Source organism: Pleurodeles waltl, chromosome 6, assembly GCF_031143425.1.
Source record: "Pleurodeles waltl isolate 20211129_DDA chromosome 6, aPleWal1.hap1.20221129, whole genome shotgun sequence".
NCBI classification, from domain to species: domain Eukaryota; kingdom Metazoa; phylum Chordata; class Amphibia; order Caudata; family Salamandridae; genus Pleurodeles; species Pleurodeles waltl.
In genome coordinates, this window is record NC_090445.1 from 1,016,371,336 (window position 1) to 1,016,398,265 (window position 26,930).

The 26,930-nt window shown below is 41.5% G+C and overlaps 1 protein-coding gene across 5 annotated transcripts in view; it reads right to left on the reverse strand.

Annotated features, from left to right (window-relative positions):
• Positions 1-26,930, reverse strand: part of LOC138300504 (inositol 2-dehydrogenase-like) — a 207,959-nt gene that overhangs the window by 73,560 nt on the left and 107,469 nt on the right. For all 5 annotated transcript variants that reach the window (XM_069239952.1, XM_069239951.1, XM_069239950.1 and 2 more), the window contains one exon: positions 15,493-15,623. In XM_069239952.1, the coding sequence (XP_069096053.1) occupies positions 15,493-15,623 (131 nt within the window). The remainder of the gene's footprint in view (positions 1-15,492; positions 15,624-26,930) is intronic.

Here is a 26,930-nt window from a genome sequence, read left to right on the forward strand (position 1 = left end):
TGGCTGTATTATGAAAGGAAAGAGTCTGGTTGGGGCTGCCATTTTATCTAATACCTCCCATAGCTTTCCCTTAGGGACTAAGTCAAATGCAGCCCGCTAGTCCAAAAAAGAGATATACAGGCTGCCAAGACCTCTATCTACTGTTTTCCATTATGGTCAGGAAGCGTAAGACTTGGCCTAAAATCCTAGCATTTGCTTTAGAGCCAACTTGAAAATGGGTTAGCACATTACTGTCAGATATCCACTCCTAAAGCCTAGTAAAGATCAGCTTACTATACAGCTTTTAAATGTTATAGAAAAGGTTAATGGGACGATAGTTAGAAGGAGTATTTCTAGTGCCCTTCTTGAAGATCAGTATAATTTCTGCTCTATTCCAAGACTAAGGAATTGGAGCTCTGGCAGCTATTGTGTTCGATAATTTATTTCTGTATGATACCCATATCATGGGTTCTGAGTAGTACAGATCTGGCGGAATCTTGTCGAGGCCACAGGCTTTACCACATTTTTGGGCATATATCGGGTTTAGGGTTTCTTGTAACGTAAACATTACCCTCTCTCTGTTGTTCCCCTCATTTTCGCTGGATGCTTTGGGTGTAATGTCCTTGGTATAACCTTCATACGGCGATTCAGAATAATGCATTGAAAAATATTTTATCCTCTCCCCTGGTTGTACGTGGATTGCTGGTGAGAATAATCCTTGCAACCCCTGTGGGTCATTGCATGCCAGAAGCCAGTTATCTTTTGCCTTGGCCGACACTAGCAAGTGTTCCCAGATTTTATTTTCCCACTATATCGTGAAGGATTGGATTTTTGTTTTACATTTCCGTCCGCATTCTATAACGCCATTCCTTCCTTTGCTTTTTTATTGCCTTGAGAAGTGCAGTCTTTGCATATTTACAGTAACAGATAAGCCATTCCTGTGATTTGGGGATATGTTTGTGATCTTAAATGTTTTTCTGGAGGGGGTGCTTCAGTTCTTCATAAACGACCAAAATCTGGGGCTTTACAAGTTTCATCCTCTTCATGGATAAACACAGAAAAAAATATATATTTTATATATGTGTACATTTGTTCGTGGCATGAGACGCTGCAGATTCACATGCTGTGCATATCCCGACATCTAGTGTTGGGCTCAGAGTGTTACAAGTTGTTTTTGAGTCACAAGATCGAGGGACTCCTCCCATTTCGGCTCCATTGCGCATTGGCGTCAACTCCATCTTAGATTGTTTTCCCGCAGAGGGTGAGGTAGGAGTAGTGTATATAGTAATAGTGCCCATGCAATGGAGTAAGTATGTATGTACATAATGTGACTAAAAGTGATATATTTACAAATTTACAAGTGTACAAGTTTTATTTTTCAACTTATAACGGCTACAGGCTCCCGGGGAGGTGGGAGGGCGCATGTGAATCTGCAGTGTCTCATGCCACGAACAGATGAACACTGGGTAAGTGACATTTTCCGTTCAATGGCATGTGTAGCTGCAGATACACATGCTGTGCATAGACTAATAAGCAGTTATCTCCCCAAAAGCGGTGGCTTAGCCTGAAGGAGTTGAAGTTGTTTGAAATAATGTTCTTAATACTGCTTGTCCTACTGTGGCTTGTTGTGTTGTTAACACATCCACGCAGTAATGTTTAGTGAATGTATGAGGCGTAGACCATGTGGCTGCCTTACAGATTTCTGTCATTGGTATATTTCCTAGAAAGGCCATGGTGGCACCTTTCTTTCTAGTGGAGTGTGCCTTTGGTGTAATAGGCAGTTCTCTCTTTGCTTTAATATAGCAGGTTTGAATACACTTAACTATCCATCTGGCAATGCCTTGTTTGGATATTGGATTCCCTGCATGCGGTTTTTGGAAAGCTACAAACAATTGCTTTGTTTTGCAAATTTGTTTGGTTCTATCAATGTAATACATTAGTGCTCTTTTAATGTCTAATGTATGTAATGCTCTTTCAGCTACAGAATCTGGTTCTGGAAAGAACACTGGGAGTTCTACTGTTTGATTTAAGTGGAACAGTGATATGACTTTTGGCAAAAAAATTGGATTTGTGCGTAGAACTACTTTATGTTTGTGTATTTGTATAAAGGGTTCTTGTATGGTAAAGGCTTGTATTCCACTTACTCTTCTGAGAGATGTGATAGCTATCAGGAAGGCTACTTTCCAGGTTAAGTATTGTATCTCACAAGAGTGCATGGGTTCAAATGGTGGACCCATGAGTCGTGTTAATACAATATTGAGGTTCCACGAAGGAACTGGTGGTGTTCTTGGTGGAATAATCCTTTTTAGACCCTCCATAAATGCTTTTATGACTGGGATTCTGAATAGTGAAGTTGAATGTGTAATTTGCAGATAGGCCGAAATTGCTGTGAGATGTATTTTAATGGATGAAAAAGCTAATTTAGACTTTTGTAAGTGTAGTAAGTAGCTTACAATGTTTTTTGCGGATGCGTGTAATGGTTGAATTTGATTATTATGACAGTAATAAACAAATCTTTTCCATTTATTTGCGTAGCAATGTCTTTTCGTAGGTTTTCTAGCCTGTTTGATGACCTCCATACATTCTTGTGTAAGGTCTAGATGTCCGAATTCTAGGACTTCAGGAGCCAGATTGCTAGATTGAGCGATGCTGGATTTGGGTGTCTGATCTGTTGTTTGTGTTGAGTTAACAGATCTGGTCTGTTTGGCAGTTTGATATGAGGCACTACTGACAGGTCTAGTAGTGTTGTGTACCAAGGTTGCCGTGCCCAAGTTGGTGCTATTAGTATTAGTTTGAGTTTGTTTTGACTCAATTTGTTTACGAGATACGGAAGGAGTGGGAGAGGGGGAAAAGCGTAAGCAAATATCCCTGACCAACTCATCCATAACGCATTGCCCTTGGAGTGAGGTTGTGGGTACCTGGATGCGAAGTTTTGGCATTTTGCGTTTTCTTTTGTTGCAAATAGGTCTATTTGTGGTGTTCCCCAGGTTTGGAAGTAGGTTTGTAGTATCTGGGGATGAATTTCCCATTCGTGGATTTGTTGGTGATCCCGACTGAGATTGTCGGCTAACTGGTTTTGAATTCCTGGTGTGTATTGCGCTATTAGGCGAATGTGATTGTGAATCGCCCAATGCCAGATTTTTTGTGCTAAGAGACACAACTGTGTTGAGTGTGACCCTCCCTGTTTGTTTAGGTAATACATTGTTGTCATGTTGTCTGTCTTGACAAGAATGTGTTTGTGGGCTATTAGTGGTTGAAACGCTTTCAACTCTAGAAACACTGCTAGTAGTTCTAACTGATTTATATGAAGTTGTTTTTGCTGAGTGTCCCATTGTCCCTGGGTGCTGTGTTGGTTGAGGTGTGCTCCCCACCCTATCATGGAAGCATCTGCCGTGATCACGTATTGAGGCACTGGGTCTTGGAAAGGCCGCCCTTGGTTTAAATTTATAGGAATCCACCATTGGAGCGAGGTGTATGTTTGGCGGTCTATCAACACTAGATCTTGAAGTTGACCCTGTGCTTGTGACCATTGTGTTGCTAGGCACTGTTGTAAGGGCCGCATGTGTAATCTTGGGTATGGGACAATGGCTATGGATGATGACATCATGCCTAGTAGTTTCATCACTAATTTTACCTGAAAACTTTGGGTGCATGCTTTGTATTACGTTTTGGAATGCTTGTACCCTTTGTGGACTTGGAGTGGCAATCCCTCTTTTTGTGTTGATTGTTGCTCCTAAGTATTGTTGTATTTGACACGGCTGTAAGTGTGATTTTTGGTAGTTTAGTGAGAACCCTAGTTTGTGAAGGGTTTTTATGACGTATTTTGTGTGTTGAAGACACTGTTCCTGCGTGTTGGTTTTGATTAACCAATCGTCTAGATACGGGAATACGTGTATGTGCTGTCTTCTGATATGGGCTGCTACTACTGCAAGGCATTTTGTAAATACCCTTGGTGCTGTTGTTATCCCGAATAGTAACACTTTGAATTGGTAATGTACTCCTTGTATTACAAACCGTAAGTATTTCCTGTGTGAAGGATGTATGGGTATATGGAAGTACGCATCCTTGAGATCTAATGTTGTCATGTAGTCTTGTTGTTTGAGCAAGGGAATTACATCTTGAAGTGTCACCATGTGAAAGTGATCTGATTTGATGTAAAGATTTAGTGTTCTGAGATCTAAGATGGGTCTCAGAGTCTTGTCCTTTTTGGGTATCAGAAAATACAGGGAATAAACCCCTGTGCCTTTTTGATGGTTGGGTACCAGTTCTATTGCATCCTTTTGCAACAACGCTTGGACTTCTAGGTGTAATAGATCTAAGTGTTGTTTGGACATGTTGTGTGTTCTTGGAGGCACATTTGGTGGTAATTGTATGAATTCTATGCAATAACCATGTTGGATAATGGCTAGGACCCACAAGTCTGTTGTTATTTCTTCCCAGTTTTGGTAAAAATCTGTGAGTCTCCCCCCCACCGGTGTTATGTGTTGGGGATTTGTGACACTGAAGTCACTGTTTATTTTGAGGGGGCTTTGGAACTTTCCTCTAGTTTTAGGGAACTGTCCACCTCTGTATTGTCCCCGAAAGCCTCCTCTTTGATACTGGCCCTGGTATGTGGGTCTGGTTTGTGAGGTTGAGGGTTCTGTGCTTTGGGCCCGAAACCCCCCTCTAAATTGTGTCTTCCTAAATGTACCTCTGCTCTGTGGGGAGTAGAGCGCGCCCATGGCCTTGGCCGTATCAGTGTCCTTCTTTAGCTTCTCTATAGCTGTGTCCACCTCCGGCCCAAACAACTGCTGTCCATTAAAAGGCATATTAAGCACAGCTTGTTGGATTTCTGGCTTAAATCCGGAGGTGCGTAGCCATGCGTGTCTCCGAATAGTGACCGCTGTGTTAACAGTTCTTGCGGCTGTGTCCGCTGCATCCATTGCCGATCGTATCTGGTTGTTTGAGATACTTTGGCCTTCTTCCACCACTTGTTGTGCACACTTTTGGAACTCTTTGGGCAGATGTTCTATAAAGTGCTGCATTTCATCCCAGTGAGCCCTGTCATATCTTGACAATAACGCCTGGGAATTGGCAATGCGCCATTGATTGGCTGCTTGCGCTGCAACTCTTTTCCCCGCTGCATCAAACTTTCGACTTTCTTTGTCGGGTGGTGGTGCATCTCCAGAGGTGTGTGAATTAGCCCTTTTACGTGCTGCGCCTACTACTACTGAGTCAGGAGTCAGTTGTTGTGTGATGTATACAGGGTCTATAGGGGGAGGCTTGTACTTTTTCTCCACCCTAGGTGTGATGGCTCTGCCTTTGATGGGTTCTTGAAATACTTGTTTCGCGTGTTTCAACATCCCTGGTAACATCGGAAGACTTTGGTACTGACTGTGTGTCGACGACAGAGTATTAAATAAAAAGTCATCCTCAATGGGTTCAGCGTGCAATGCCACATTGTGAAAAGCCGCTGCTCTGGACACCACTTGCGTGTAGGCAGTACTGTCCTCAGGTGGTGATGGCCTTGCTTGGTAGCAGTCTGGACTATTGTCAGATACGGGTGCGTCATATAGATCCCATGCATCTGGGTCATCCTGGCTCATCCCTGTGTGTGTTGGAGATTGCATCATAGGTGGGGTCGCAATTGGTGATGGTTGCGGTGAGTGGTGTGCTGATGGTGGTGGCGAAAACCGTGGTGGAGTTACCTCTTTTGCCACCTTTGCTTTCGGTTGTTTCTCTGTGTCCTTGAAAGCAAGTTTTCTTTTCATCCTTATAGGAGGGAGAGTTCTTATTTTCCCTGTTTCCTTTTGAATATGGAGCCTTCTTTGTATATAATCTGCCTCCCCTGCTTCTAGCTCTTTGTCCAAATCTATCCCCTTGTAGCTGTTCTAAAAAGGCCTTGTTCTTCAGAGTGGAGCTTGTTTTCGGCAGTCTTTCCACAGTCTTTTTCGGCTCTGAAGCCACTTTTTTAGGTTTCGGTGTGCCGATATCTCGCTACCGACTTATTTCGGAGCCGGTCTCCCAGTGTCGAGTCTGGTCTGAGCCAGGTTCTCGGTGTCGAGAATGCTGCGTGCCGGGATCTCGACTGGAGTCGGAAGACTTCGACACGTGCGTGCCCTTTTTCGGTGCCGATGGTTGGTCACCAATTGTACGGGTTAAGCCATGGCCTGCCGGCGGTGGCGTCCCCTGGGCCTTCATGATTTTGGTGTGAGTTTTTGTTGGGGCTGGTTTACTCACGGTTTTCGGCGCCTGCTCTGTTTCGGGCTCGTCCGAGTCCGAGTCAGCAATGGAGAGAGTCTCCTCTTCCTCGACGTCACGGTGTCCTGACGGCACCGATGCCATTTGAAGCCTTCGTGCTCTCCGGTCCCGTAGCGTTTTCTTCGACCTAAACGCCCGACAGGCCTCGCAGGTATACTCTTTGTGTTCGGGGGACAAACACAAATTACAGACCAGATGTTGATCTGTATAAGGATACTTGCTGTGGCATTCGGGGCAGAAGCGGAATGGGGTCCGTTCCATTAGCCTTGAAGACGCACGCAGTCGGGCCGACCAGGCCCCGCCGGGGAATCGAAGCCCCGAAGGGCTACCGGAGCTCTTCTTGATTCGGTGTCGATCTGCGTTAACTAACCCGATACCGAACGTTAACAATACCGATGAATTTTCCGAGATTTAACTAACTTTCCAAACCGAAACACGGAGCGAAGAGGAACACGTCCGAACCCGATGGCGGAAAGAAACCAATCTAAGATGGAGTCGACGCCCATGCGCAATGGAGCAGAAATGGGAGGAGTCCCTCAATCTCGTGACTCGAAAAGACTTCTTTGAAGAAAAACAACTTGTAACACTCCGAGCCCAACACTAGATGGCGGGATATGCACAGCATGTGTATCTGCAGCTACACATGCCATAGAATATATATATATACATATATATTTATAAAATCGCTCACATAGAATTTGAAGAATTATTTTATTTTCATCCATTTTAAATGTTGTCTTTTATTTATTAGAACTACTGATTCAGAGGGAAATGGATCGAAACAGGTCATATCTCTGATATGGGACCCCTTTAATTATAACACAGGCGGGTCATGGTCATGTTCTAATCAATTACCTTTATGTCATCCATTTTGTGCCACATTCTAAGATCAATCATAACGTAATCAATAGAACTCTCGTATTCAGCTCTCCTGAAAGTCAGTTCGGCAGATAAGTTAGATGGAGACCGACCATTAACGGCTCTTAGGCCATGGGATAACACAAGGTGTATTATTTTCAAAGCAGCCAAACTCATCGTCTTTCTCCCAGGTTTAGTTAAAGACAGTATAACCCGTTTATCATCTTCATCTTTCATCAACTCTTACATAGGGGCATAGGGCTCAAAACAGGTGTTAAGATCTCCCGCCATAATGACGTAATACCTTTCACAGTAGAGGTTTAAAATGGTGTTCACATTTTTCAAAATCAGGATTCTTTATTTCACAGAATACTTCTGTTATACATTTTTAATAAGAGATAAGGAAGCCCTTGTTTAGGTATCAATGTGAGTAATATTAGGTCTGGTGAGTTTGTAAATTTTCTTGATTAAACAATCGGGAGACGATTTTACCCAAAGCCCACACGAAGGTCAGCCCACCTTAGATTCTACCGTCACTGTGCTATATGTATTAAAGTTTAGTCTATAAACGTGGTCAGTATCCCAACTCTCTTGAAAAAGGCAGCAATGAATTGGCCTCATTTGTGATCTTTTAATTTCAATTTAATTCATGCAATATTCCAATTAAACAGCCTTATATTAGGGGCAGGATATATTTCAATCTCGCACTCACCCAGGCTACCATTCTTAGAAGAAGGCACATTTTTCTGGACTAGTTTGCTCTCTACGGGAAAGTTGGTTTTAGTTCTAGTTGAACTTTCCTGTGCAGGTTATCAAATTAGTTGCATTCCCTCTCTGGATCGTACAGTGAATGTCTAAATCATAACCTATACAGTTTTTATCTGCCCAGGATGCAGACAGCACACAAGGGAGTCGAACTAGTACTGTTATGTCTCCTCCTGTAGACACTCTATCAACCCTTGGTTGTGACTTTGTGACTTCGCATTTGTTCCAAAACCCACACCCTGATAATTCCTGCATAATTAGGCTTGCATGATGTTAACAAGTTTCTGTGTTGTACTGCAGTTAAGTACCACTCTATTTAACAACGGATAACAAAGAATAATCCTTGTCTCATGTGTTTCAAGTTAAGGTACAGCTGAAGAATACCTTTATTTAGTTTATTTGTAGATTTAGACCATCCATTTTCATTAAACTCTGGGTATGAGAAATGATTACATCGCAAACAAACAATGGGGAATCAGCACACTAATGTTATCTAGTTGTCATTTCCCACATTAAAAAAATTCAGAGGTGGCTACGCTGGCGACCAAGATGGCAGCGCCGTGTTAGAGCTCCAACGGACCAGACCCGATACGAGGCCTACATAGACAATGGGCAAAGGAAATCCCAAACAACGGAAGCTTGCATTTGATAACCAGAAGCAGACACCTCAACATAACGTGTCCATAATGTCTGAGACGGGGGCATGCACATACAGGGACTCTGATATGCCCACCACCATTGCAATACTGACGGAGCTGCATGCTGATTTCAGGGCCATCAATGCCAGGTTTGATACCATAGCTAGCTGCTTCGATCGGATGGGGGAGCGTCTTGACCGGCATGATGCGCAAATGGCACATTCAGAGGACCGAATCTCCAAGACGGAGAATGCCACCGCCAAGAGGCTGGAAGTACTGGAGACCTTTCTATGCACAGTCGCCATAAAAAAATAAATGCAATAATCTTCTAATCTTGTGGGTGGCGTAAACGACTAACACAGGCTGCATGGACCTCCTTTTCAAACGCCTGCTCACAGAATTGTTTGATCGTGCTAGCTTCATCCCCACATTTGTGGTGGTACGAGTGTACAGATCCCTCTTGGCACTACTGGTGCCGGGAGCCCCCACCGTTGCACACCTTCTTAACTACAGAGATCATGATACAGCACTCCCCTTGGCCCGCGAAAAGGTTCCTCTGCAATACCAAAGAGCCACAATCTCCATCTATCCGGACTTCACAATGGCAGTGCCGGAGGCCAGATGGAAGTTTCAAGACGCTAAGGCTGCCCTTAGGGGTCTTGGTCTCTGATATGGTATACTATACTCAGCCAGACTCTGTGTCGATGTCCAGGGCAAGAAGGGTTTCTTCAATAAGCCGGCAGAGGTACTTGAATGTTGTAAGAAACACTCCAAGAAAAGCCCACGCTCGGCTCACTCATTGCCTCAATGGTCCCCGATCTGTACCCCGGGGGCTCTGGTCTCAGAGACATGACTACAGTCCGGCTCCTGGGGGGTGTTGCTGCATGGACAACAGTGATGTCCGCTGGTACAATGTGTATTGGGGCTCTGCTGAGGGTTCCAGCCCCATCCTGGGGGGGTGAACGGGGGCACCGTAAAAACCAGACGGAACCTTGGACTCCTCAATAATGCTTTCAATGCTTAAACATACCTATTCGACTGGGGGTCCACCTGCCGAAGCAATGTCACCCCTCCATGGTTCATATCAAATTGTATGTCATAATGGGGTTGTTTTGTTTTTGTTTCGCTAAGGAGGCCATTGGGGGGGGGCATGGGACAGTTAGGATATAGGTAATCTTGCTATTTTCAGACTGTTAGTTTGTTTTTCTATGCGCCCCCAGGGAGCATATGTGTACACAATCACCTCAAATCGATGGCAGGTACACAGACTACAGGGCGACCAACTCTAAATGTTACATTTATGTCCAAGAATATTAGGAGTTTAAATAACCCACGCAAAGGGAAGCAAGTTTTACAATATTTAACTAGACATGGAGCGCAGATAGTCTTTCTGCAGGAGACTCATTTAGCGCCCACCTCTAGCACTACATTTGCTAAACAATGGGACCCCAACAGATTTTACTCCAACTACAGCTCTTACTCCCAAGGGGTATGCATATTGATCCATAACATGTTACCGTTCCACCACCAGCACACAGGGCAGATTCATTTTGGTACGTGGCATGCTGGCCGGTCGGAGGATCGCCTTCTTAATATATATGCTCCTAATGTAGACAACCCAGATTTCTTTTCCACACTACAGATGCACATAGACAGGGAGCCTGCGGACCACCCGATACTTGGAGGTGACTTTAATCTACTCCAAGATTCATGCCTGGACACCCTATCCCTGCACACGGAAAATAAACCCCAATCTTTGAAAGTTTTACCTGATATATGCCATACTCATTCCTTGCAGGACCCCTGGCGGATATCACCCTCTGCCGCACTAACCTATACATTCTATTCTGCCCCACATGACAGCTGGCCTCGCATTGATTTCTGGCTTATTTCACCGCAGACATTGGCCTGGCTTTGCTGTCTCCGACCTCCTTCGGACTCTTTCAGACCACTCTCCAGTTCGACTCGACCTACCCATTCCCTGCCTGGACTATTTTGAGCGCACCTGGCACTTCCTTGATATGGTCCTACAAGATGAGGTGTTCCACTCAGATCTCCATACCACTATTTTAGAATACTCTGCCATTAACACTGCCAAGGTTACATCTAAAGCTAAATTATGGGAGGCATTCAAGGTCTACATTATAGGGATCACTATAGCTAAGCACTAAGGTGTTCTGCAAACTATCCGCCGAGATATTAGCAGTATTGAAATTGCACTAGCAGAGGCATACAGCTCAGTGGCGGCGGACGCATGAGGGCAGATCTGCTTGCCCGGGCTAAATTGTTGGACACAATTCAGGATTTGGCGGAACGTGAGACCAGCTTTTTGGGTAAATATGCCAGGGTACGGCGAGAGGCCCAGCCGCATTTTGGCATACCTTCTGCGTACCGTAGGTCGATATCTTATATTCCTGAATTGCAAGGGCCCTGTGGCTCGAAGACCTCAACGCCCTCTGAGGTACAGACACTTTTATTTAATTATTATAAGCAACTTTACCCAACCCGTGTGCACAATCACTCCCATGAGATGCTGCAGTATCTGGAAGAGGTGGCCATGGTGTGGCTGAGCTCGCCACAACAGCAGTAGCTACAAAAAAACCTTCACGTCTGAGGAGATTATGCTGGCTATGGATTCATTAAATGGCTCTAAGGCACCAGGCATGGACAGATTTACGGGTATCTTTTATAAGGCATACAAGCACATCCTGCCCCCCCCCCCACCTTCTGGATGTGTACTAGGAGGCCGTGGATGAGGGAGTGCTCCTGCCCACGCTCGTGGTCCCCTTGCTGTTACAACCAGACAAAGACCCAACCCTCTGTGGTTCATACCTACCATTGTCACTTCTGAATTTTGATAACGAAATTCTGGCAAAAATGCTGGCTAACTGGCTGTCCCTGTTGCAGGATCAGATAATCTCACCAGCTCAATCGGGATTTGGTTCACACAGGTCCATGTCGCTGAACTTGCGTACAGTGTTCGCACCCCTTCACAGAGTCTCCCCAAAGATACTGGCAGCGGTTGCCTTGTTAGACGCGGAGAAGGCTTTTGATTCTTTAGAGTGGTCCATTCTAGAGGCCACTCTCCGTAAGCTCTGTATGCCCCGGGGATTTGTCTCCTTGAATATGCTACTGTATTCCTCTCCTACTCCTCGTATACGAGTTAACGGCACACTGTCACAGGCCTTTACCATCACCAGGGGAACTCGGCAGGGGTGCCCTCTGTTGCCCCTCCTTTTCATAATTGTGATGGACCCTTAGGTACGTCACCTCCAGGAAAAACACATCCACAGAGGATTGTGATTCAAGACCGGACCTTTATTGGTCTCCTTACATGCAGATGACATCCTCTTGTTTCTCTGCCACCCTGTCACCAATTTGAGCCCAGTGATGGCAGAGATAGCTTGGTTTAGTGATTTCTCTGGCTTGCCAATTAACTGGCATAAGTCTGAGCTGTTTTCCCTCACACAGGTGACTACCCCAGTGAACTGTGAGTTCAGTCTCTCTTGGCGTGAGGACCAGGTTAAGTGTCTGGGTATCCATATACATCGGGAGGAGCATATACTCAGACTAGATTGTGGACCAGCAGTGGAAAGACTAAATATGCAGACAGACCGCTGGATCCGCCGCCCCTTAGCAATGACTGGGCGCATTGCATTAATTAAAATGGTGGTACGTTTGCGGTTTTTAGATCTCTTTGTTAACATACTGATTCCCCACACCAACACATTTTTCCCTAGACAGCTCTTTGACGCGGTTGATTTGGGCTGGGAACCGTCCCCGGGTGCGCTGAAGGGTTTCTGACACTTCCGTATGAGCGTGGAGGTTTTGGGGTTCCCCATTTTCAGTTATACTACCTAGCTGCCAAGTGCCACTATGCGTACTATTGGTATCACTATTGGATGCCTGACTGCCATATACAATACCAGAAAGGGACTCTCTTGTGTTTCCTATCTGATTACAATCGCTGTTGATACTTGGCCATCCATTGGATCCTGCAGACGTCCAGCCAATAGCAACGACGTTCTGGGCTTGGCGTCGATTGGCTTGCCTTCTGTCTTGTAACCTGCTATACTCAGCAGTGCTCTCTCTAGGCAACAATCCATGGCTACCCCTTACGGCGGAGTGGCCGGTGCAACATACGCTCTGCTCTCTCCAGCTTTCCACTATGGTCGACTTCTTCCCGCAAGATTATATATTCTCGCAAAAAGAGTATAGTTGTTTTGAATCCGGCACGTATATGGATCATTTTGCCCTCCGACGTTTGCAGAGCACACTGCAGTTGGTTTTGCCCACTTCCCAGTAGAGCCCTCCGATATCTCACCTATTACATTAATTATTACAGCAGACTCCAGCGATGGCTTGGTTTCCAAGCTGCACCGAACATCCCTTGAGCTTCTCCCCGTTCAGGACGGGAGGGTGCAGGAGGCCTTGGCGGCGGACTTGGGGCATCAGCTATCCGATAAGATACAGTATGATAGTTGTTCTCAAACACGCATGGTATCTTTAAATCATAGACACAAACTTGTATATTATAAATGTCTTCGTAGAATCTATGTGACGCCTAGTGCCTTTGCAAAAATAGACCCCTCCAGATGCTCTGCATGACTGAAGTGTAAAGCAGAAAATGCAGACCTTGCTCCTTTAACATGGGCATGTGGCGGGGTAGCGGAATATTGGAGAAATGTTTTTTATACATTGTCATCTATGGTGGGTATCGCTGTCCCTCTTACCCCTGGATGGCATTGATGGGATATGTTGAGAATATTGCTAAACCTCTCCAACGCTTTGCACCCACAGCTCTTCTCCTGGCGGGGCGGAAGATAGCTCTACACTGGGGTGCCGGGAAGCTGCCTACGGTGCGGGCGTGGCTCTGGAGCCTTATACACTGTGACACAACTGGCAAGATACATGTCTCTCTGCCACCACCAGCTTTGCGCCCAAAGGACATTTGGCAGCCTTTGAGGGACCACTTGTTGACCCTGGATGACTCCAAGATGCTGGACGATTCTGCCCATGAGCACCCTGCCGCCAATAGTGGAGGGATATCGGGAACAGAGACATTGCTGATGATTGACTCTTTGACCTCTCGGTGAAAATGGTGCATAATATACGTCATCCTCCTAAAACCCATGTTACTACCCTTTATGTGTTACGCTTCTTTATGTAAGAGCTTCTTATGCGTATTTGTCCCAAAGTGCAATTGTATAGCGACACAAATGGTACATGGTTCTGTCTATGTTGGGTGCACGGCCAGTTATTCTTTATATTCTTTTGGTTTGAAATTTAATTTAAAAAAAGAATTAAAAAAAGAAAGAAATAAGAGGTCTCCACCATCATCTCAACTACTTCATAAAACTTAATTATTTTGTTCTATAGAATCCTCCAAAGGCTGGTCTTCAAAGGGATCAATCTTTGTCTCCCAAAATAGGCTTTACTATTCAGCAGTTGTACGTTTTCAGGCTACAGTTTACTAAGAATGCTTTAAAATGTATCCACATTTTTCAAACTCACGCCTTCCACCCATAGCCACCTGTTATCTACTCTCATTATTCTGGACCTCTGTACAATCATTGACATGGTCAATCACAGAAACCTAGTATTAACTTTGTCCTACACGTGTGCCTCTGATATGTGCTAATGCCGGTTCAGATACCTCTTGCACAACTTCTACACTATATTCAGGTTATTTTCAAATTATTCTCAATAACATTTGTCAACATTTCAAACAGTTAATTTCTGGAATCTGCACTCCTCATTTTACAAGATATCCTTCACAGACACCCCGTACTTGACTTTCACCACAAGCTTTTTGCAGAACACCACAGTAAAGTTTCAACAGTCTTATGTAAATCCTCAATTTTCTCTTTTATGTTGCCCAACTACACTGCTTTTTTACATCTCATTTCTTCAGGACATCATAGCCTTTTCATTTGAACTGCTACCATGGCAAACCTCGTCTATGTCCACCAAATCCAGAACCATCTCTCATTCCATTTGACTGGAACCTCTATCAATATCATAATTATTCCTACAGTCTCTTCAGCAGCCTTCTGCAACATCCTTTTCTTCCCCTTCAGGAAATATTTCATAATTTAGATCCTGTACTCTTTCCAAACCTCCTGCATTTGACAAAAGACTGCCTCTCATTTCAGATATGGCCCACAAAAAATTCATCACCATTTTCCTTAAATCAGTCTTTGTCTCACACCAATTAATCTTACTAAATGCATTCCATCTACAAGCTCACAAAACAAATTCAATTTTATAATCCCCAAAAAGCCTATTTTCGGCCTGCAGATTCTAGTGATTCAATCTAATAAATCCTTGTGCTATAACACCCTCTCCAAGACTCAAGGTCTCTCCCTCTAGAGCTGCTTCCCATGTTAAGAGCCACCATTTTGGTCAAGAGGGCCCTTAATGTAATTTTATCACATCCTGCTCAACACTACATGTTCCATTATCAGCCTAAGCTTCCCAAATACATTCTTGGCACATTTCTTGGTTCTTCATTCAGCCTTCTTGAATACCGTGCATCAATGTAATATCATACTAATTCTCAGAGCCAATTTGAAAATGAGATGCACAGTGCAAGGGATCACTGAACCAGTCTGTAAAAATGAACTGATCTCTGTAAATGTATTTTTGGTCTCTACTTCTTCAAATGGATCTCTCCAACTCCTGTCACCAACCACCCCGGCTTAAGTCTTTCCTTATATGGAACGGCATTTCTTACATAGATGCATTCATAGCATTATTATGAAAATATATATTGCACCATATGTCTTAATGATCCCCTCCTGAAGTCAGAATTCAGTCAGGGCAGAAGTCCATAATGGATGACCAGCTAGGATGCAATTCTATAGATGGATCCCCATTAATTATAGTAACACAAAATGCATCAATGGTACATTCTATAAACTCAAAGCAAGAAATCAATCCACGTCTGCCCACATCTCCTTAATTATCACCTAAAGATCCTCGAAGTTTGGAGCAACTCCTAAATAAGTACCTGATTTTTTGAGAGATGTAACAGAAGCTGCTGGAAATATGTGATTGACTGTGGAAATTCGATGAATCTGCCCCAGCACCTGGTTGTCATATACTTTCTTGCGTAAGAACTGTAAGGCTGGGTCAAAACGCCTGTAAAAACCAGTAGACACAAGAACAGTTAAAAGTACTCCACACAAATCAAGCACCTTCAGAAATAAAAGATAAAGAACACTGAACATGTGGCCTTAGAAAGTCTGCATTTTTTTGCAGCAACTGTGCAATAGAAGTTAAAAGTATGATAGTACAACAATCTGCAGAACATCTAGTATGTTACACCAAAGGCAAATGTTACTAAGGCCTCTGTCCCTTCAGCATAGCATAAGAACATGCAAATAAACTGTGGTTTGTATTCTTTAATCTGATGTCCCTATGGAACTAGCACGAGTAGGCAAGTTCTTCTTTTTTGTAGGAAGGACACAGAGACCAAAACCCATGTACTGTTCTATTACCCAAGAGCCTGAAGTGGCATGCTGTGTTTTGGTCATGGTTTGAGCTACATTCCATTGTATTGGATTGTATCTGTGAGCTTTAAGGCCTTCTAAGCCTGAAACATGTCTTCATGCATTGATACTGCACGTTGCACTTTGTCCCTAAAATAATCACCCCTGGCAAGAGCTCGTATTGCACTGATTTAACTGTTGCTATTGTTCACCCCTAACAAGACACGGCATTAAGAACTTACAGTCTTTTCTTTGCCGCTGCTAAAACGACACTGCTTTTTATCGCCTTTTTTGCTCTCTTTTTCTCTCCCAAATTCTTCCCCTCTAATTTGGATGGGGCTGTTTTAACTGATTTTTAAAAAACAACAACTGCACTCTTCCATTCATCATGCACTATGCACTTTAAAGCACATTTGTACTCATCCGATGCATACGGTGTATCCTCTGACAGTTGTCTTTTAACCTTCTTGCCCATTTTGATTGCTCCTTGAGTCCTAAATGTTATGCAGTGGGTATGAACTGATTTTAACTAGAACATGACTCTATAATTATGTGGCTGGATCGCAAATGTTTGATTATCTGTTTTGTGCTATGATTTTGTAAAGATTTTTGTTATTCACACATTTAATATTTCCTACTGATATTACAAAAGTAAGTTTAGATCAACATCAAACATAGCAGAAATGAATTCAAAGATTGTTCTACCAGCCCAAGCACCGACATAGACTACAGGAATCTGCCCCCTCCTAAAGAGAATACTAAGTGTCTAGGAGTCTGGCTAGACCCGCGACTTACGATGGACCATCATGTAAAAAAGATCTCCGCAAGTTGTTTTAGTCTGCTTAAGCTTCTGAGGAAAGTCCTCAGAATCTTGCCATTTGTGCCTAAAAGACTAATTATTCAGTCCCTTATTATAACCTGGTTGGGCTATGGTAATGCCTTATACCTCGGCTCACCAAAGTATGTAGACAGAAAACTTCAGGGGGTCCAGAACACTGCTGCTCATCTTCTCCTAGACATACCTAGATATATGTCAGTCAAAAAGAGCATCTCCTCCCTTTACCGGCTCCCCCGTGGCACAGCGCATAAAATTCAAAGTTCTGTGCTATAATCATAGGTCCTTGCAAAATAGAGGCCCTACTCTGCTAAGGTCGTTAGCCTCCTTATATATGCCTTCCAGACAGCTTAAATCATCATTGGCTGCATTAGCTAGACTTCCAGTTGTAAAAAAAAAAAAAAAAAAAGCTAGATGGGGTGGTACCTCTCCGTCTTGCTTGGGAAGTAAGCAATGGAATTCCCTTCCCCTCAAGCTTCGGCTGACCAGCCATGAGCTTCCCTTTCGTCGACTGCTTAAAACTTGGCTATTCAGAATATAAATCCCAGGCTGTATTTTGAGGGACTGCATTCAGCGCTGGGAGTCCTTCGGGTTGCCATGTGCTTTACAAATCCCCATAACATAACATAACATAACATAACATTTAGGTGGATGTGCACGTGAGCACAAGCAAAATGCTGTCAATCACAACAGTTAGTGGCTGAATTAGGTTCACCCACTGCCCAATACAGTGTGTAGTGGCGGGTAAAAGCAAAATGTAAATGACACCTGAATAGACCAATGGATGATGAGGTGAAATAAAAGCCCCAGTATGTATGTGTATGTTTTTTATTATGATTTTTTTTCAAAACAAGAGACTGCCAAAACAGTTAAGGCTGTTTACAGGCCATACTCAAAAATGTTTAACTAGAAGTCAGGAATACTTTATTTGGATGTAAGCTTTATCTTTTATGTACAATTCAGAATGTGACACCAATGTAGTTACAATATGATTTTTCAGGCAGCTCGTCTGAATGCCTACACTTAACACAGAAATATTCTGGTCCAAACCTTTAGCGCTAAACAGTTTATTTTCAGATGTGCAGATATAAGAAGATGGGTTATGAGTTGGGAAGGATGAGAGTTCATACCTAGGTAATAAATCCACAACCTCTCGTCTATGGGGAACCAAGTACCCTGTTGTTGCACTTCTCTTTAAGGGGAGCGAGATAGAGAAGTCTAAGGCCTATTCTGGAGGCAGTGTGGGTAGTACCCCTGCGAAGCAACAACCACCACCCAATAAATCATTATTCATTCAGTGTTTTTACTTATAAAACATGAAAAGCCCTTTATTATGCACAAAATATTCAATTCAATGCATTAAATTACAAAAATATAGGCGATGGCAGGTGGAAATGCCTATAGTGACAACATAATATCAGGGCACACCCCTAGCAAGCCCTGAACCTTATAACTACTGTATTTTAGGCACAAGACAACCAGGTTGTTGTAATACTAGATAGATAGAATAGATAGCTATAGAATGTAGAATGTAGAATAGAATGTAGAATGTAGAATTCTGTGTGGGGAGATCAGAGTCAGTTGGGAGAGGAGGCTTTGCTGATCAGACGCTGGTGGAGAGCCTTTATTATTGATGCTTCTTGAAATAAAAGAAACACAAAGAACATCTGCAAGTGTGTACATCTTTGATTACAACAATTTGGCGACGAGTGTTGTTTAGGCTCATCGAATATTCTATATTGTGGATCCGGTGGAGGAAAGTTTTGCCGTTTTTATCTTCAAAGTACTCACCGCTTTTCAAAAAGGTACTGTAGCCGTGGGATTTGGAAATTTCCTCTTTCCTTATTAATTTATCGCCGCTTCAAGCACTCATTAATGAAGTGTACTAGTTTCCTAGCAACGGTTGCTAGTCATGCTGGAGTACTGTTTGTGTAATTGTATTGTGCCCAATCTCCAATGAAAACAAATATAACGCGGTGACATAAACAACAGCCATTTTGGATTGGGCAAACTGAGTGAAACAAGGGCAAATTCCTAATAAAAGTACTCATCAACGGCGGCCATTTTGTATGTCGATTTGGATATACATTGCTTTCAATTGACCAAGGAGTATACAGTAGCCATTTTAAGTTTGCAGGAGAGTTTCAGATTCTTGAAGAACGTTTTGGACACTGTGGAATACATAAAAAAAAAAATATATATATATATATATATATATATATATATATATATATATATATATATTAATAAATATTTAAAGGAATAAATAAACTATGGCTCATAATAATTTTATTAACCAACCTGCGTTGTTTTTAAATAATCCTGGCAAACCTGTAATGAAATGGAGAAATTGGCATAGAGCATTTGAAAATTACTTGGTGGCTATTGATGGAAAAAAAATTGATCCAGAACGGAAAAAAGCATTGATGTTTGGCCTATTAGGCAATACAGGTCAAGAAATCTTTGACAATCTACCGGAGTATGAATCGCCTCCTGGACAATTTATTCCATTGAACGAGTATGAGGAAGCAGTTAAACGTATGGAAAAACAATTCACAGAGGAGCCCAATGTAATGGTGGAGAGGCACAGTTTCTTCAAACGGAAGCAAATGGAGAATGAAAGCGTAGAGGAGTACATCGCTTCTTTGAGAGTCTTAGCTTCTTCATGTGAATTTAATGAGATGACTGATACCTATATTCGAGATCAATTTGTATTTCAATGTTATTCAAAAAAAATACAAGAAAGGTTGTTGGCATGCAGAAATCCAACATTACAAGAGGTTGTTGACATAGCCAAAGGAATTGAGAGATCGCTACTGTCCACTAAAGCTTTAACATCTGTAGATGTTTCTAATACAGATGTATATATGGTACAGGATCAAAAAACTAAAGACACTAAAGACAAAGATAGCAAGTACTACGGAAGGAAAAGTATACAATGTTACAGATGTGGGTCAAAATCACATTTGGGTAATAATCCCAAATGTCCAGCGTTAGGAAAAAAAATTATTAAATGTAAAAAAGTCGGTCATTTTGGTGTTGTATGTAGAAGTACAAAAGAGGGCAATCAAATTAGAATTAATACAGTTGATAATTTTGATGAAGAAATGTGTGCAAATATTGTCCTAACTGTAGAAGATGATGGTTGTAGGAAAATGATGAACAGATATAAAGCACCACTTGGTTGTGTTAGTATTGGAGGGAAAGAATTGGAGGTCATGGCAGATTCTGGTTCTCCTATTACTATATTAGATAAGGACAAATTTGAGAAAGTTTGGAAAAACTTGAAATTAGAAAAGAGTGATGTAAACCCAAAGGCGTTTGGAGAGTTTGATATTAACATGGTGGGATATTTTTGTGACACTTTGAAATTTAAAAGTCGCAGCATCGATACTAAGATATATGTTGCTGAAAATGGCAGGAACATCGTTGGTTGGCAGGATTTGGGTAGACTGGGAATAATTTTGAAACCAGGATCAACTAATCCAATCATTCTAGGTGATATACCATGTTCAGATGTCAATAGCATTGGGGATACTGATATGTATTTGACTCTTGAAAAGGTGTTGACTGATAATCAGGATGTTTTTGCGAATCATATTGGATGTGTGAAGGGATTTGAACACGAAATTAAGTTGAAAGCAACAGCTACACCTGTCATTCATAAAGTGCGTCCTGTTCCACTGTCTGTTAGAAAGGAGTTAAAAGATTTATTAAAGAAATTGTGTGATGAAGGTGTGATTGAACGCACAGATTCTTCTGAGTGGGTGTCGGCTATTGTAGTTACAAAAAAGAAAACTGGTGATATACGGTTATGTGCTGACTTGAGATCCTTGAACAGGAATATTGTAGTAGATTGTCACCCATTGCCTAGGATACAAGAAATTCTAGCAGCTACTAATGGTTCAAGATATTTTTCGTTGATTGACCTTAAGTCAGCATATCATCAAGTCAAATTGTGTGAATCATCAAAAGATTATACCACTTTCGTAACACCATTTGGAGCGTACAGATATGTACGCTTACCTTTTGGACTTGCTTCAGCCGCTAGTGTATTTCAAAAGCTGATGGATTTTCTTTTTCAAGATATGGATGGTATTGAGAAATTTCAGGATGATATTTTGGTGCATGCGAAAACATCTTCTGAACACAATGTCATTTTGAATAAAGTATTAAGTATTTTAAGAGAAAGAGGGATGACAGTGAGTAGATCGAAATGTAAGTTCTTTTGTACAGAAATAGAGTATTTGGGACACACTTTATCGGCTGATGGTATAAAACCAAAGGAGGATTTACTTAAAGCAATTTGTGAAGTTCCCAGACCTAGGGATAAGGAAACTCTAAAATCTTTTCTTGGGTTAAGTGAGTACTATTCTAGGTTCATTATGGATTATGCTGGCATAGTTGAACCTCTTAGGAAACTACTAAGAAAGAAAGTAAAATTTGAATGGTCACATGAGCAAGAAACTGCATTTATAAATGTAACAAATGCCATATTGAAAGCACCAGCTTTGCAACCTTATGATACAAAAGGACGTAACAGAATCACTGTTGATGCTAGTGCAACAGGTATAGGAGCTGTGTTTACTCAGATAGTGTCTGGAAAGGAAGTTACAGTAGCTTTTGTTTCTAGAATGCTTTGGAAATCAGAATGTTTTTACAGTACCATCGAAAGAGAGGCATTGGCTTGCGTTTGGGCCGTGGAGAAATTGAAGACATATCTTTGGGGCAATGAGTTTGAGTTAGTAACTGATCATAAACCATTGGTATACATGATGGATGGGAGGAGTAATACGAAGGCATCTTCTAGGTTGATCAGATTATTATCTAAGTTACAAGAATATAACTTTGTGATAAAACACATTTCTGGTGGTCTGAATAGACGTGCTGATTGTCTATCCAGGTTACCTTTGGAAGATGAGGATCACAGAAAAATTTTGGATGATGAATGTATAGTGGCATATATGGATGTTGTAGAACATTGTGATGGTGTGATTTCTGCTGAGGAGTGGTGCAAAGCTTCTGAAAGTGATTCAGTATTACAACAAGTAATGAAATATGTCACTGAAGGGTGGCCTCCTAGCAGAAATGTAGGTAACGTATTAAAGAATTTTTCACAAGTAGCTGATGAATTGAGTATTGAATGTGGAATTTTAATGAGACATGATTTGTATGTTCCACCACAAGCTTTAAAGAAAAGGCTGATTGAATTGGCCCATAAAGGACATCCTGGCACTAGTCTTACAAAGAAAGCTTTAAGATCATATTATTGGTGGCCTGGGCTTGACAATGATGTTAATATGTATCTAGATAACTGTGTGGAGTGTATTAGATCTGACAAACATTGGAAACTGAGCAAAAAGGAATTACAACCTGTTTTGATACCTGATGCACCATGGGAGAAAATAGCTATAGATATTTCAGGACCATTTACTTTACTTGAATCAAATATGCGTTACTTAATTGTCATCACAGATTATTACTCTAAATGGATTCACTGGGAATTTTTAAGTAATGTTAGTACTGAAACGGTTGTTGAATTTTTAAGAAAAATATTTGCAATTGAAGGTTTACCCAGAATTTTAGTATCTGACAATGGTACACAATTAACTTCACAGAAAATGTTTTGAATTTTTGGAATGTCATGGTATTCGACAAGAAAAAAGTCCTCTTTACAATCCTTCATCGAATGGTCAAGTAGAACGCATGAATAGATTTATGAAAGAAGGTATTCAATTAGCATTAGCATCGAAATTAGATGTATATGAATTTTTACGAGAGAAAGTGTATGGGTATAATTGTACTACGAATTCTACAACTGGATTTTCACCTTTCCTTTTGATGAGAGGTAGGAAGGAGAAAACTTTACTCACTCCTAAATTTGGCAAGGTTGTGAATAATGGTAATATGGTCAAAATTGTGGATGATAATGAACTTCAAGTTAAACAAAAAATTATCGACAAACAAGTAAAAACTAAACATTATTATGATAAAATAAATAGAGTGAGATCTGGAGTATTCAACGTAGGTGATTGGGTTCTTGTAAGAAAACCCTATAAAGTACAAAAAGGGGAGTCGGTATACTCTGCTCCAGTGCAAGTTTTGAAAGTATCTAATGGTTCTGTTCTTTTGAAAAATAAGGGTTGGTGGAGTAAAAATGCAGTGATCTTGTTAAAACCACATCAAGAGAGCATTTTGAAAAATGTAGGAAACAGAATTGATGTTCATTTGGAAAATAGGGATTATTATGATTTTGGAGATTTAACTAGTTTTGGAATGGAGGGAAAATCCAATTGCAGAATTGATGGAAACAATAGTAGGAGTAATAGTAGTATTTGTGACAATGAAATGCATAATTTAGAAATGGCACAGAGAGTTACAGAGAATGAATTAACTGATGTAACTGATGTTAATTTGAGAACTAAAAGGAAAAGACAAGTTCCAAATAAGTATTCTGAATTTGAAATGTATTAATGTTTATATGATGTAGTAATTTATTATCATTACTTATCTATTATTATTTTTTTATTTTATTTTTTTGTTTTTTGTTTTGTTTGGGAAAAAAAGAGATGTTGTAATACTAGATAGATAGAATAGATAGCTATAGAATGTAGAATGTAGAATAGAATGTAGAATGTAGAATTCTGTGTGGGGAGATCAGAGTCAGTTGGGAGAGGAGGCTTTGCTGATCAGACGCTGTCGGTGAGCCTTTATTATTGATGCTTCTTGAAATAAAAGAAACACAAAGAACATCTGCAAGTGTGTACATCTTTGATTACAACACAGGTGTTGTTACAAAAGGGTAGGTCTACTGGCTTTGTCTGGGTGTCACCACATTAATCAAAGAAATGGGCCACAATAAACCAATGAAACACAATAATAATCACTCAGTATGGTAACATCCTGCAATGCCAATTATCAGGGCAAGTGAAGGCTCACTGTTAACTTTGTGATTGTCAATTCATCATGCCAAAACATTTCAATAACATAGAAAAAGGATTCAGTGTTAACTTTGTGATAATCAATAAAGCATAACGTTTATCAATAAACTAAATGTATGAGTCTTGTATTTTTTTTTACCTGCTGCTATGCAGACTTATGCCACCAATAGGCATACCCGCTCTCCAAAACCTTGGGGCAAAAGCCCAAGTATGCAAGGAAGGAATGGACCAGCCTCTCCAGGTCATGTATCTTTGGACCTGGGGGACGTAGGACAATATTCTTAAGAAGACAGGGGGTGTTTAGTGGGGGCAGCCCCACAAAATGCTTTTTGCCATTGCTGCTGTACCTGCTTTTTCTTGGGCAGCAAAGAGAGAAAGTTTACAAATGTAACCACACACGGACTTATGGGGTGCTCCACTCGGTTATTTGCTTTGCAGAGGTTTACAGGGAGCTCCCCTGCCCAGCACCCACACTTTTACCCTTTCTTTCTTTTACAAGAGTGTGTGTACCCAGTCGGCCACCTGCTGGTTGTCTTGTTGTGGACTGCTGGGAAGTTCCACCATCTCCGTGGCCTCTGAATCCTCGCCTCACCGCATGGCTGGGACTATTCCTATACCATACCGGATCTGGCTTGTATTTCTGCTGCCCTGCCTCCCTGCACAAGTGTGAGCAGAAGTAAGAAAAAAACGCACTCTTCTCCCTGCCCAAGATCAGGTAGGGAGGACTCTCTCTTTCAGGCAAGCCCTCCTCTCCAGACACTTGCAGGAAGAGCAGGAGAAATACCCGGTATGCTTCGCGGCTATTTGGCTTTCACCATCCTTTGTTCCCCGAGAACAGAGGATGTGGTTGCACGGGTCATTATTTTTCTTATCTTTGTATCGCATCGTTCTTCGGGAGAGATGAGGTTGTTTGGAGACATTCAACAAAAAAAGAAGTGGGGGCTATAATGCCTACCCTCCCTACAGCCATTTCATCTCTCCCCATAGAGCTTTCCGAAAGCAAGTCAAGTTTTAATATAAAACATGTAGAGTCAAAAAAGAACATCACATGCATAAAAAGAATAATCAATGGGATAAACAGTTGTAAAACTCACTGCAAGTTAGTACACATCTATTGCCAATGAATATTCAATAGTTACCGTATTAATTAAAGATCCACATGTTCTAAAAGTTCAACTAAATTATACAGTGGTGGCGGAGTGGTGTTCTTGTGATATGCTTAATACTCGAGTTTCACCGTCTATTTTATAATACTAACAAACAGATTGTCAGAGTTAAAGAGTAATATGATGTACTAACGGGCCTAAGTTTGATGTGCGCGTGGTTCATTCAGTGCTTTACACTTGGGAGACTTGTGATCCAAAGATGAGAATACATTTTATAAAACTAGCATTTAGTCTTTGCTTTTTTAGATTCAACACCTCCACAAGGTTTGCCTACATGTCCGAACTAGGAGCTAATTGAACACTGGGCGGAGTAACAGTTGCCGTTCCTTTAAAATTACCGGGCAGATGCATAAGACATTAAGTAGTGATTCATCTGCAGCCCCCACAGAGTGTTCAATTTAGGTTGCCATTAATTTTCTGTCAAGTTGAAAAGCTGCCTTACCTGTGCAGTATGAAATTACTCATTGAAGCTTTTTGAAATTGCTATTGTCAAAGTAGAATTGTGGCTTTAAAGTGGTGTACATAATTATGATTTGTCAGGCGTGGTTTCATTTTGCAATTGAAACCTTGTCTCCTAAATATGAGGTTTTAGTGTCATGTTGTTCAATGCTTTTTCAAAACGTGCGGCCAAAGAAGGTCCACCTGCCAGTGACTTTTGGATTCCTCCAAGTAACGTCTATGAGGTGAGACTGAGCTTTTTTTAGTTACTTCATGCCTTTAAAGCTTTCAGAAAGCAAAGAGGAAGATGCTAGACATGTCCTCAGCGAAACTGGTTCCCATGGGGACCACTATTCTTTTTCAGCTTTCTCAGACCCTTTTGACCGTTTTTTGTCTAACTTGGTGTTGTTTTACTCCTGGTGGCTAGCAGCAACTATGGTGTGGGAGATTTTTGATCCTCCAGTTGGCCAGCAGAGAAATTAACGTGGCCCAGTCGGGTGATTAAAGTCCAACATCTCATTAGGAAGAGTCAGAAACAAAATTATAATTCTTGAAGTGTCACATAGAGTGCAGATATGTGGAAACTAATACAAGATTTTCATTTAGTATCCTGATTTACCACATTACTAGTGCATCAACAATGTCTCTAGGACTAAATACAATTAACTGTGATGCCGATTTCACCCACATTGTATGATACATTAGGCGCACTACATACTTCAGAAAAGCTCTATAGATGCATATTCTCAGAGTATCAATACCTACACATATTTTACGACTTCACCAGGTCAGCATCAATCCAAAAAGGACCTCGCCCTTTAACAGGCTAGCTTTGCAAAGATAATGGCCTGAGTTAGACTGTAGTCTTGCATACTCAGCTAGTACATGTACACCCACGTGTGCGCATATATTCACATGCAATCAGCCCTTAGCCGTTTATCCCAGCTGTGTAGCAGCAACCCTTAGCTTAAAAGGCATACACTGGTGTTAACACTCCCAAACTGTTTTTAGAGTTTACAGTGGAAGAGATTAAGTTAGCGAGACACGTTCATGGTATAAGTCCATAAACCAGGTTGTCAAAAAAGTAAAAATTCCAGGGGAATTAAATGGACAGAGCCAATATCTCATAGGAGTTTTTTGTAGGATGTAGGTCGTGAATGACTAGAAAACTGTGTTAGGTATGTTTTTTAATATAAAACTATACATTCTTACAATTAACTTAGCACCTACTTTGAAATAACTCTTTCACAAACCAGTGTTAACAGACACTAATAGTACACTAAGTAATACCCATCTAACTAAATGTCGACATGCTCAATTTTCTATTAGGGATTTTATTGCATGGCTTTTAGTATAGAAGTCTCTCTACATAGAGAAACAATTTATATATTTAAATGGTCTCCTCCTCCATAGAGATCTAGTCAACAGAGGGCCCATATTTGGCCCAGGAATAGGAGTATGAGAAACACTCCAATATTGTACTAGATGATCAGTATTTCTTTGTATGGAACATTGTACACTAGAACCAGTGGTGCAAATGTGATCAGGCAGTCCTTAAAAAAAAGAATAAAAGAGTC